The sequence below is a fragment of the Panicum virgatum genome, chromosome 7K, assembly GCF_016808335.1.
Source record: "Panicum virgatum strain AP13 chromosome 7K, P.virgatum_v5, whole genome shotgun sequence".
Lineage (NCBI taxonomy): Eukaryota > Viridiplantae > Streptophyta > Magnoliopsida > Poales > Poaceae > Panicum > Panicum virgatum.
The window spans coordinates 2,318,501-2,331,238 of record NC_053142.1 but is presented as its reverse complement, the minus strand read 5'-3'; the positions used below and the strand labels follow the sequence as shown (position 1 = coordinate 2,331,238).

At 51.1% G+C, this 12,738-nt stretch overlaps 2 protein-coding genes across 2 annotated transcripts; both read right to left on the bottom strand.

The window, feature by feature from the left end:
- Positions 1-6,624: 6,624 nt before the first annotated feature.
- LOC120639542 lies at positions 6,625-8,001 on the bottom strand. Its single transcript, XM_039915398.1, has 2 exons — positions 7,891-8,001; positions 6,625-7,738 (listed from the first exon to the last, which is right to left on the bottom strand). The coding sequence occupies exon 2, from the start codon at positions 7,729-7,731 to the stop codon at positions 6,913-6,915; it is 819 nt and encodes a 272-aa protein (XP_039771332.1). The 5' UTR covers positions 7,732-7,738; positions 7,891-8,001; the 3' UTR covers positions 6,625-6,912.
- Positions 8,002-8,138: 137 nt separating this feature from the next.
- LOC120639541 (formin-like protein 20) lies at positions 8,139-12,201 on the bottom strand. Its single transcript, XM_039915396.1, has 2 exons — positions 11,720-12,201; positions 8,139-8,995 (listed from the first exon to the last, which is right to left on the bottom strand). The coding sequence occupies exons 1-2, from the start codon at positions 12,045-12,047 to the stop codon at positions 8,382-8,384; spliced, it is 942 nt and encodes a 313-aa protein (XP_039771330.1). The 5' UTR covers positions 12,048-12,201; the 3' UTR covers positions 8,139-8,381.
- Positions 12,202-12,738: the final 537 nt, after the last annotated feature.

Below are 12,738 nucleotides of genomic sequence, written 5' to 3'. Positions count from 1 at the left end.
CCAAATCTCTCCCAAAGCCACCTTCTCATGAACAAAATGAATATCCATCTCAATGTGCTTCGTGCGACGATGATGGACGGGATTAGCAGTCATATATACAACACTAACGTTGTCGCAATAAACAATGGTAGCCTTGGCGAGGGGAACATGAAGCTCCTGAAGCAACTGTCGGAGCCAACAACACTCAGCAACAATGTGTGCCACTGTCCGGTACTCAGCCTCAGCACTGGAACGAGAAACTGTAGTCTGGCGTTTAGAGGACCAAGACACCAGATTATCTCCAACATAGACACAGTAGCCTGAGGTGGATCGTCGGGAATTAGGACATCCAGCCCAATCAGCATCAGAATATGCTGTGTGTCGACAGAGCCAACTCCCAAAGAAAGACCAGCATACAGAGTGCCCTTGACATAATGCAAAATCTGCTTGACGAGTGCAAGATGTGGTTCCCTCAGATCATGCATAAACAAGCAGACTTGCTGAACAGCATAGGCCAAATCAGGATGAGTCAAAGTGAGATACTGCAGTGCACCAACAATACTCCTATACTCTGAAGGATCCGCAATCGGAGGACCATCTGTAGCAGACAGCTTGGACTTGCTATCAACTGGCGTCAAGGTAAAATGGCACTCGCTCATACCGGCGCGCTGTAGCAGATCCGAGGCGTACTGTAGCTGAAACAAGAATAAACCCTCTGAAGTACGGGTGACAGAAATCCCTAGAAAGTGATGTAGATCACCCAGTCAGTCATAGCAAACTCTGCATGAAGTCGACCAATAATGGAGAGAAGCAAATCCATCGATGAAGCAGTGAGAACAATGTCATCGACATAGAGGAGCAGGTAAGCAGTTCTGGCACCATCCATGTAAACAAACAAGGAAGTGTCGGAGACTAACGGAACAAACCCCAACTGACGAATGTATGTAGCAAATCACTGATACCATGCACGAGGAGCCTGCTTCAACCCATAAAGCGACTTTTGTAGAAAACAAACATAATCTGGATGTGAAGGATTAGCAAAACCAGGAGGCTGCTGGCAGTACACTATATCATCAAGATGTCCATGCAGAAAGGCATTCTTCACATCGAGCTGACGAATAGGCCAATGACGAGATACAGTAAGGCTAAGAATAGTGCGAATGGTGGCAGGCTTGACCACAGGACTGAAAGTCTCATCATAATCTATGCCATGCTGCTGAGAAAATCCACAGACTACCCATCTAGCTTTATGACGTGCAAGAGAGCCATCTGAATGAAACTTATGCTTGAAAATCCACTTGCCAGTTACCACATTAGCTCCAGGAGGCCGAGGAACAAGGCGCCAAGTACCATTATCAACCAGAGCCTGAAACTCATCTGCCATAGCTGCTCGCCAATTAGGATCCGCAAGTGCATTGTGATAATTGGCCGGAACGAGAGAAGCAACAACATGATCAGCAGACAAATTCTTGTAACTAACTGGCTGAATTGTACCAGACTGGAGTCGAGTAATGCGGCGAAGGACCGGCGGTGGAGGAGAACCATTCATCAGACGTCGAGGAGGCTCAAGTGGAGGAAGCTCTCGAGGAGGAGCTTCTGAAGACCGCGCTGGAAGAGGGCCAAGGTAGTGGCCCTGTAGCTGCAGTAGAGGAAGCTTGCGAAGAGGGCGACCAGGCTACGAGGGAACCATAGCAGCAGCTGGTCGGCGGCTGTACACTCGACCAAAGCGTCCGTCAGGCACAGCACCACGAGGCGCCCCAGGAGCAGGAACAGGAGCAGCAACATCAGGCGCTCCAGGCACCCCAGAAGGAGCACTAGCAGGCACACCAAAAGCAGCACCGGGCGCACCAGGAGGCGCAGGTGGAGCAGATGCTGCTGCTGGCGCAGGAAGCAGGCTGGAAGTTGTCCCACCCGTAGAAGAAGACGCCGAAGGACCGGACGGGGGCACGAAACCACGCCCTCCCAGAGATGGAGACGCCGAGGGCCCTAGTGGGGGTTCAACACCGCTCCCACCAGGTACCGAGCACGGTTGCTCAACGTCTATGGAAGACGGAGCAGCCGTAGGAGAGCCACCAGCTGCATGATTAGTAAACAAAGGTGCAATATCCAAGTCGCGACCGAGTAAGAAATCAAAGGAGCTGGTGGTGGGTGGATGAGTCTCACGAGCGAAGGGAAAGGTGGACTCATCAAACACAACGTGTCTAGATATAATAATGCGACGCGTTGTAAGGTCAAGACAACGATAACCCTTATGATCAGGCGAATATCCCAAAAGCACACATGCTGTCGAGCGTGGTGCGAGCTTGTGTGAGGAGGTGGCCTGTAGGTTAGGATAACACAAGCAACCAAAGATACGCAAGTGATCATAAGAGGGATAAGAGTTATAGAGGCGAAAATAGGGAATCGCGTTACGAATGGAGGAGGAGGGGCGCCAGTTAAGTAGATAGGTGGCTGCTGCGAGTGCCTCAGCCCAATACTTGGGCAGCATAGAGGCATGAATGAGGAGGGTTCGCACTGAATTGTTAAGAGTTCAAAGGATGCATTCAGCCTTGCCATTCTGTGGAGAGGTATAAGGGCATGAAAGGTGAAAAACAATGCCATTGGCGCGGAGGGTAGTGTGCATGGCGTGGTTAATAAATTCAGTCCCATTATCGGCTTGAAAGCACTTAACGGGAAGGCCGAACTGAGTGTGAGCATAAGCGATGAAATCAACGATATGCTGATGTACATCGGACTTGTGCTTAAGCGGGAACGTCCAACAATAGTGCGAAAAATCATCCAACAAAACCAAGTAGTAGGAACAACCAGAAATACTAGCAACCGGCGAGGTCCAGACATCACAGTGAACTATCTCAAAGGGTGAAGTAGTTTGTGAAGTAGAAGCAGCAAACGGAAGACGCGTGTGCTTGCCAAGCTGACATGCATGACACAACGAGCGATCTACTTTATTACATGAAACCAAATTTTTCTGTTTTAAAGTAGCTAAGACTGTTGGACTAGGATGACCGAGGCGACGATGCCATAAGGTGGAGGAGGCTGCAAGGAGGGCTTGTGCGGTGGCGGGAGCAACTGAAGGGATGGTGCAGAGGTTGCCGGCACTATCGCAGCGAAGGATCACTCGTCGCGTCCTGATGTCCTTAACAGAAAAACTAGAGGCGTCAAACTCGATAGAACAATGGTTATCACGAGTGAATTGGCGAACTAAAAGTAAGTTGCGAATGATGGATGGAACGATAAGAACGTTGTTCAAAACAAATCTAGACGTATCTGTGGCTAGAACGGAAGAACCTCAGGACGTGCAGGAATATGTGCACCATTTCCTACGGTAATTGAAGAGGAAGCAGATGGAAGGCGAGAGAGAAGTATACCTTCAGAGGAGTGCATGTGTGTGGAGGCTCCAATGTCCATCACCCATGTGTTGCCCTCGAGTGCCATCTGCTGAAGTGCGGCAATCAGGCTAGCCTGATCCCACGAAGGAGACTGAGCCGGTGCCTGGGTAGGGGTGAGCGCCGCGTGAGCCTGAGGAGCGGCACCAAGAACGCCCTGACCGTTGTGCTGGAATTGACCTCCTGTACCACCACTCCCACCTTGCGCACCCTGGGCAGCCCACGGGTTGATGCAGATCCATGGGCCGCCAGGGTTAGGCGTGCGAGGTGGCTGTTGCTGCTGCTGGCAGCCATTGGACCGCCTGCCCCTACGGCGACGTTGCTGCTGCTGCTGATTGGGGCGTGGCTGCATCACGGAGGTCGAGGATGACACAGACTGGCAGGAGGAACTGCACCCAGTCGAAGAAGAGGCGACCAAAGCGGAGGAGGCGGACATCTTGGCCTGATTTGCCAGGTGCAGCTCCTGGAGGGCGAGGCGATCGACGGCCTTGATTTCTCCAGTGGTGCTGTAGCGAGGATCAGCGCCGGCGAGAAGGGCCAGCACCATCTCAGAGTCGGCAACGGGCTTGTCAACGTCTCGAAGTGCATCAGCGGCCTTCTTCAGGGCTTGGGCGTACTCATGGACGGACATATCCCCTTGAGTAAGCGCATGGAACACATGACTCAAGAAGATGGCGCGAGGGGTTTTGTTCGCCTGGAAGTGGTTGGCGATGGCGACCCAAAGTTCCCGCGCAGTCTGGTGGGCCGTCATGGTGAAGTCGAGGACGTCCTCGGTGACGGAGCCGTAGAGCCAGCTGCGGACAGTGCAATCTTCCTCGTTCCAGGCATCAGTGCGCGGATCGGGAGGAGCGTTGGTGATGTGACGGAGGAGGCCGAACTTGCCGCACATGGCCTCGAAGAAGTTGCTCCACTTGGTGTAGTTGGAGGAGCGGAGTTCCAACTTGATGGTAACGTGCTCCTGCACGGAGACGGCGGCGTACGCAGCCATGGGGATCGGCAGAGGCTGGATGTCGTCGACGAAGAGGGAGGCGATGCCGTCGAGGAGGGAGTCACCGTCGTTGAGGGTGTCATCGGCGTTGGTAGAGGTGCTGGTGACACAGGACATCAACAGATGCAATCTGCTGAGTTGCAGCTGGCTTGGGGATGGGCGGCGTAGGGAGGAGAGAGCAGCCGGCCAATAGATGCAATCTGGGCGGCGCAGGGAGGTAGAGCAGTGGCCAACAGAAGCAATCTGGGCGGCGCAGGGAGGGAAGAGCAGCCGGCTAGGGAGGCGGCGCAAGGGAAGAGGTGCCGCGGCCTAGGGCAGGCGGCGGCTGGTGGTGGGTGCGCAAGCAGGGGCTGCTGCGCGAGCTCGGGCAGCGGAGAGGAGAGGGCACACGGCCGGCCTAGGGTTTGGCCCGGACTCGTGATACCATGTAGAGAATTGGAGAAACACCACGCACCCAAAGGAGGGGGTGACCTCTATTATATATTGCCGTATGACTTGGAGTACAAGTAAACTCAATACAAGGAAATACAACAATATATCTCTAATAGTAACAGAGGGCAGAGTAATGTGAAATGATGTGGGGGCAGCAAATGTACTTTAAATGACAGCGAAAGTGAAATCAATATAGAAATGCATGACACTGCCCGGCCAGGTCAGAAAAAAAAAAAGTAAACAAGGCGTGTTGATGATTGCATCCGGAGTATTGGCTTCCAAACTTTTTTTTTTCTGTTCTTGCCAGTCCCTGGCAAGAAGGCATTTACACATACACAAGAAAAAAAAGTGAAGTCAATATTTTTTTCAGAGAGAAAACAGGCTGGACAGGCGCCGTCAGTTTAATTACTCTTAGCAGACTTATGTTAACAACAACAAACCCCCTGCACTGCACACTAATCAATTTTTTCAGGAAAAGAAAAACGCTGGACGGATGCCGTCAGTTAATCAGCCCTTAGCAGACTGTATGTCAGGCAGATGATTCAACCCCCTGCAAGCTGCAATACAGAGGAATTCGTGACTTATGCCAAATAAACATGTGCAATACAATCTTCAACTCCTTTTATTTGGATGATCGGCTTGGTTGGTTGCATCGGTTCCAAAGTGAGTGACACAGATTGATGAGAGCAACAGCAGGCAGCGATCGGTCCGTCCCTTTCTTCCTAACTGAATTTGCATAATTTTCTCAATTTTCCGTCAACATGTACATGCTCAAGAGAAGGTTGTGCTACAATTGAACTAGTACTAGCAGAACAACAACACATACAGAGAATGCTGACGCTTCATTCACCGAGAGAAACACTAGCTGATCTTTTTTATGCGGTACGAGAAACAAGAGCGGGAACTCTGCACCAAGAATAATCAGGGTCATGCAATGCAACCAACCAAATTAACCTTTGCTTCACTTTGGGTCCCCGGTATGAACTCTCACTGCGATGTATTCGGTGAACTATTTGTGACAGGGGGATTGGAGGAAACTATGCTGAAATGGATGGCACTAATGAAGTGCAAAGGATGCATGGTCAGATCTGTTGACTCAACAAGCAAGTGCTCGCATGTATTCTTTTAGAGTGCTACATGTCTTGGGCTCTTGGCTAGCCCATGGTAGGAAAGATGAGGTTATACGATACGATGGGCAGCTCTCTCGATTGTTGATGAATAACAGAGTGGCCCAGATGAGGTGTGCTGATATGAGTTTGCTGGCTGCTGTCTTTTGATCCAACGTCTGAATGATTTTTTTCTTTTGGTGGGGGGAGGGGGATTTCTATTGATCGCGGCGCGGATGCGTCGCGGAAGAGGTCCGGCGGTCGCTGCAAGTGCAGCGGGCTCGTGCACTGTGCTTCTTCCTCCTCACGATGGTAGCCGCCGCCGCGTTACTGGAGGGGGATGCAGGGGTCTGGGGGTGGTTGGGGGGGGGGGGCGAGATCGCCGGCGGCCTGGTGGTGGTGGGATGCGGCAGAGCTTTAGGGTTTATGGTTGCTGGGGGTTGAGGCGGGCTCCATGGCCGTCGGACCTAGAAAAGAGGCCCGGGGGCGGCGCGGCGCGGGAGGGGTATATCCCCTAGTTCCAGTGGCGACCAATGGATTGGGAGCGACGGAAGTATGCGCATTTTTACGCACAAGAAGGGAGGATTTGCCAATTGTTAAGAGACGGGGAATTAGGACAGGTATATATTAGCTCCTAGCTTCTTGCATATTCCTAAATTTTTTAGATATAGGCAGGAGCAGGCGGCCGGGCATAAATCATAACGTCATTAGTTGGAGATTACTTGTCAATATATAATGGGAATAACAAAATACATTAGAGCAAAATACTAAAGACACTGATTCGATTATCATGCATGCATAAATTATCTCAGACTAGCTAGCTAGCTAGCACTTCTACATGCACGCAACTAACATATAAAGGGAAACTAGTATATATATATGATTGAGCGAGCACCAGCTAATTAATAACACACCCAATAAGGATTTAGGATACTATAGCAGCGCATGATATGCATGCGTATTATTAGTCGTCGGCTACTGATGATGATCCAAGCAAGCAGCAAGTAAGGAGCATTATTCATCAGAGGCCGGCGGCTTGATACAGGTCCGGCCACACCTGTTGGGACATGTTGTAGAGCACCAGGTGGCGGTACCGGGTCCGGCGCCGGAGCTTGCCGCCGTTGGCCACGGCCTTGGCGATACTTTTCTTGAACTTCACCTTGAGCTGCCACATCTTGTCCGAGAGCTGCCTCACATGCACGCCACGGCGCCGGAGCGGGACGAGGTGCTTCAAGACCTCCGAGGCCAGGGGGACCTTGCCATCAGGGTTGCCCATGCGGAGCCAGGCCATGGTCCAGAGGATGAAAAGCTCGTCGTCCAGGCACCATTGCTCCTTCTCTTTCTTCTTCTCGGGCTGGATCTGCTGGATGGTGGTGGCCTCGCTGGCGGATGAGCCGTCAGACACCGCAGGGGACGCCGGCGGGGATGGACGCGCCGCCCTCCTCGGCGAGAGGACGACGACGGACACGGAGGACGGCGGCGTCGTGCGCCGCGCCGCGCTCCTGGGCCGGCTCATGACATCCTCGTCGTCGGAGGAGGACGGCGAAGACAAGTTGATGGTGGCGATCGCGGCGGCGACGTGCTTGCCGCGGCGGGAAGCAGGGAAGGACGGCGGGATTCTTGGCGCCATGGCTGGGATCAATAATGGGTCGATCGGCATCGGATCGCTCCTGCGCCGGCTCGTGACCTCGTCGTCGTCGTCGGACACGTTGATGACAGACCTGCGCACCGAGCCGGAGGAGATGGTGATGGCGGCGGCGGCGTGCTCGCCGCGCCGAGAAGCACGGGATGACGGCGGGATTCCGGGCGCCATGGTGGCTGGGGTACTGATCCGATCCATCCAAGGCCTGTTTATTTATTTATATAGAATAGAAATAGGTAGGATCAGCGCGCGCTTTGTGTCCCCAGTCCCGCCAAGACGAAGGGCCCCTTTTTTCTATTTTTTTAGGGGAAACAACGGGTGCCCGCCAATACATTTTCACGGGAAAAAAAATCTTACCGCCTCCAGATCAATGTGACGTGGACGCGCTGCAAATCCAACAGAAAGCCCAGCAAAGAGGATCCTGCACGCGGAAGGAACCATGCATTTCAAATTTCAAATCCGAACAGCGCAAATTTATTTCATTTGATTTTATCAGCGAGGAAACAGAGAATTTCAGATTTTATCTTTTTTTGTCGTTTCGTGTACAAATCAAAGAACACTCATATTTTATTTAACTAGAGGGAAGGCACCAAAAACTAGAGAGGTAACACAAGGCAAGCTGTTAAAGCATTTCATTTCCTCCATCTACTACCTTAAAATCAATCAAGGTACCGTACAGCATGATCGCTAAAATCCAGACAGCAATGAAGTTTGTCAAAGCTGCACGATCTAAGGTAATGGAAGGAGCAGAGATACAGGTACATGATTTTCGATGGGGATAAAATCTATATTGTAAATAATACTGAAAACAACAACAATCTACGATCCTAGTTATGCATACAAAAAGCCTATGTCTCTTTATCAGAAACCTCGTTGAAAGACAAGTCAAGGTACTCTGCTAGGCTCAATCCCGATGACGACTTAATTTGGCCTTGGGAAGGTGCTTCCTTCTTTTCCCGCAGGGATTTTGGAAGCCACGACTCGGAGATGCCCCTGGGTATCAGAATGTTGCCAACAATAGGCTGCAAGTCCAGCCAAGGGTCATCAACCATGGACTTATTGACGTAGCCGTGGTCTTGCCAACCAAAGCCACCCCTGCCCCCTCTTCCCCTTGAACCTGGGCTACCATGGTAACTGGCCCCCCTGCCTCGGCCATAAGATGAGTTCTGGCTACCTCTTGGTCCATAATTCATCGGGCTGCCCCCTCGGCCAGGATTTGGGTGCCTGAACCCAAACCTAGGAGGATTTGGATAAGATCCTCTACCAGGAGGGCCAGAATGTGGACTCCAAGGAGGTGGAGCACCAGGAGGTGCTCCTTGGTATCCTGACATTGGATCCTGGAATTGCATAGGACTTCTCCATGGACTGCTCCCTGGTGGATCTCGTGGCATCAGGGGTGAGGAGTGAATTGGCGATGGAGCCCAATGGTGCTGCTGTGGAGGATAATTGTCACCATAATTCCCTGGTGCAGCCAAAGATGAAAAGTTTGAAGAAATGTTCAGGATGAGAGTTGTGGTTATGAATATGATACGCCAGATTAAAACAGAATAAGAAAACAATTAGTAAGTTAAGCATGCAGCAAACTAAAGGATATAATAGCACAGTTATGCTAGATGGATGAGAACCAATAGATGAAGGTAATGCTCACAGGTTGATGGAACTAGTAACTCAAAACAGTAAGGAATCCTCACGTGTAAACCAACCACTCAAAACAGTGCAAGCAAAATGATAGAGAGCATTTTAGACTCATTAACCAAAAAATCTAGTCTAAATTTCTTCAACCAATTAATATCCATTATCCACTATGCCAGTATTGCAAGGTTGCTGTTCTCATCATGGCAATTCAATTCTTAGTGCCATCCTTCGGTTTCTCTGGTTAACCAACTTCAGTAAAATGGAGTGTTATAAGAAACATGTGTGGATGCCAAGAAATTTCAAGCTTACACAACCATTAAATTTGAATCCAATAACATCAGTCTTAGGTGAACTAGATACGACCAATTTTTTATGTCTTGCTGCCGAACCATCTAATTCCTCAGGTAAATGAATATTAACAGGACAATAAGCAAAAGTGCAGAACAAAGATTTCTAACTGAGATGCTAGTGTCAAACATGCAACATCTGAGAATTTGCATTTGGAATCAAATAAAACAATCCGCATTATGCTCAAGAGATTATTACATAAACTGAGACATCACAGAGAATAGCTTTAGAACAGAAGCAAGCCTTTTCAATTCAACTGCAACACTTGTAGAGAAATTAAAACTGAATGTAGCCAAATTCAAGTTAAAATATGTATGTATTCTGACCTAGTAGAGCACATAGAAACCCCCCGGATGGCATCACTATAGGCATCATGCACCCAAGAACGCTATCGTTAATACTGAGTTTCCATCCAGAACGATTCCGAGAACTAGTACCAACATTCGGCAAGGCGCTAGGCGGTGACCCATCGCCTAGAGCCTAGGCGTTTTGCTAGGCGGTAGCATATGTTGTACAATTATATATCTTAAAAAAGAAGGAAAGCTGGAGACCACTGGGCCTAAAGCTGGATGGAAAGCCCACCAAACCAGCCCAGCCCAGCCCAGGTCTTAACTCCCACCCACCTCGCTACACCTTATCCATTCGACTCCCCAACTCTTTCTCCTCCACCCGACCCTTCCTCTGCCCAGATCGCCGCCGCCTGCCCACCCACCCGCGTCTCCTCCGCTGCCCAGGCCACTGCCACCCACTCGTCCCCCGCCTCCTTCACTGCCGCCATGCCGTCGCCCTCGCTCTTGCTCTCGCCGGCGCGGGCCGATGCCCCAGCCTCCTCTTCCTCCTCCGCCGCCACCCGTCCTACCTCTCTCCCGTGGCCATCCCTGCCTCCGCCTCTACCATCGCAAGGGGCCGACGTCCACGCCGCCGCAGCAGCCGACGTGCGAGCCTCCGCCTCCGCCGCCTCCGCCCGACGCCCCAGCCCGCCCGCCCTTTGCTGTCGACGTGGGGGCACCGCCTAGGGTACCGCCTACCCCCTAGGCGAGGCAGAACCCCTCCGCCCGCGACTATGCGCGCCTAGGCGGGCGCGGAATGCCGCCTTTTTGAACACTGACTAGTCCCGAACCTCCACCCTCTCCCCCTTGAGCCTGTGCTTCTATAGTAGTTTTGACCTCTACCTCGACCATATGATGAGTATGTGTTACCCATTGGTCCATAAGTAATATGGCTGCTCTCTGGGCTGGGAATCTGGGATTAGTGTGTCTGCACCCACCAAAGCTAGGTGAATTTGGATATGAACCTCGAGCTGGAGGTGCAAAATGTGGGATCTGGTGAGGTGGTGCACCAAAGGGATTTCCTTGGACTCGGTACCCTGGCATTGAAGTCTGGAATTGCATATGACTTGGCCAAAGAGATGGGTAGTCAATGGGTGACGGACCCATATGGTGCTGCTGTGGGGGATAGTAGGTAACTAGGTACCATAGTTCCTTGGTTCAGCTAAACAAGATTCTGAACTCTGAAGTGGTCGCTTATGGCATCCTACACTAAATGTACAGATATCAAGGTGCAGTTCTTGATTTAAGAACATGCAGGCTATCCTGATTCCTGACAGGCCAAATTCATGTAAAAGGGCTACTATGTTTGGCACAAGCTCAAACAATGCTAATGGAACCCATAGGGAAACTGCAATCTGAATGACCCAGCTATAGAAAAACAACCATAATGTTAGGTTAGCTGTTTAAGAATGTGAAAACCCCAGATGACTAATGTGGATTAAACTGATAAACGGCAACTAAGTTGGTCGTCTCCAAATGCAAACCAAGATTGAGGTACAGCTCCTCTACTATGATTTCCCTATGAAAGAATGTTTTGTTCCTGTTGTTTCTTTTGGATCTATCGTTTAACCAATGTCTGGGTTTGAAACAAGCCTGCATTATCCTTTTTCCCCCCTTTGCCTATAGGATGGTATTTGTTTTTATCCTTGTAGCAGGGGAGCGTTTTGTTAAGTTTTAGGTTCAAGTATGACTATAGGCAAGATCAAACTACGGCTGCTAACTCTAGTAGTACTATAAATCGCACTAATACTGAACTAGACACTAAAGGTAAGCAAAGCAGAACATGTGGCCCTAATCCACCATAATAGGGGGGGGGGGGGGGGGGGGGGGGGGGGGACAGCAGCCTAGGTAGCGGGTTAGGGCAGCGGCCGTACCGTAAGCAGGCGGAGGCGGGCCAGGACGCGGATCGTAGCATAAGGGAGGGCTCTTGCGCTTGTGAGACCAGGTCGGATTGGTGGTGCCGCCGGAGTAGGAGGAGGAGAAGGCGGCGGCGGGGTTGGTGTAGTAGTCGAACCGCTGGGGCGGGCGCGGGCACGGGGAGGAAGCCTGGTCCCCCGCGAGATCGGGATCCGGGAGGAGGCTCCCCGCGGGCGCCGGGGGAGGCGCCTCCGCCGCCGACGCGTTGGCGGCAGAGCGGAGGGCGAGGAGGCGCTCCCGGCGCTGGGAAGAGGACTCCTCCGGTTCGTGCTCGCCGCCGTCCATCTCGACCCTGCTCGTTCAGAGTCGAGTGTCTACCTCGCTCGCTCGCCGCGACGGCGTGGATTGCGGACGCGATTCGCAAGGGGGCGGCGGCGGACGAGCGGTGCGCCGGTGGGAGGAGAGAGGAAAGGGGACCGACGACCTTTAGGCAAGCAGGCAGGCGTCTTTTTCTTTTTTATATTTAAAAAAATAAAAATTTTAAAAATATATGTCGGTTTTGAAAATTTTCGAAAATACCCCGTTCGCCCGGCCCAGGGGCGATAGAGCCAAGCAACAAGCGACAGAAACTTAATGTAATTTTTTTTGAATTTGCAAAGAGGTTCCTGGTCGGGGGGAGGGGGGCCTGTCGCCCCCCGGGCGACAGGGGCCTCCCACCCTATATAAGCCCTGGCATCCATTCCCTTCTCATTTGATGCTAAAAATTGCACCAAAAATTCAGAGAAAAATAGAGGGGTGAGGAGAAGAAAAGCGGTGAAGCTCTGCCGAATTCCGCACTTGTGATCTACCGGTAACTTCCGTATGAATCCGTTGATATTGTATAATAATTTAATTTAATTAGCGGATTAGCTGAATTAGATTTGGTGCTTTCGAACACTTGTTTAGTATTACAATTTCAATATTATTACACATTTGTTTTTAAATTAATTACGAATTAGAATAGAATTATGACAGTACCTTATTGATATTGCAGTAT

Excerpts from the sequence above, each read along its gene's own strand:
- LOC120639541 (XM_039915396.1), bottom strand. The coding sequence starts at position 12,047 with ATGGACGGCGGCGAGCACGAACCGGAGGAGTCCTCTTCCCAGCGCCGG. Across the intron at positions 8,996-11,719 it reads CCCGCCTCCGCCTGCTTACG|GGAATTATGGTGACAATTAT; the intron begins GTACGGCCGCTG and ends TGGCTGCACCAG.
- LOC120639542 (XM_039915398.1), bottom strand. The coding sequence starts at position 7,731 with ATGGATCGGATCAGTACCCCAGCCACCATGGCGCCCGGAATCCCGCCG.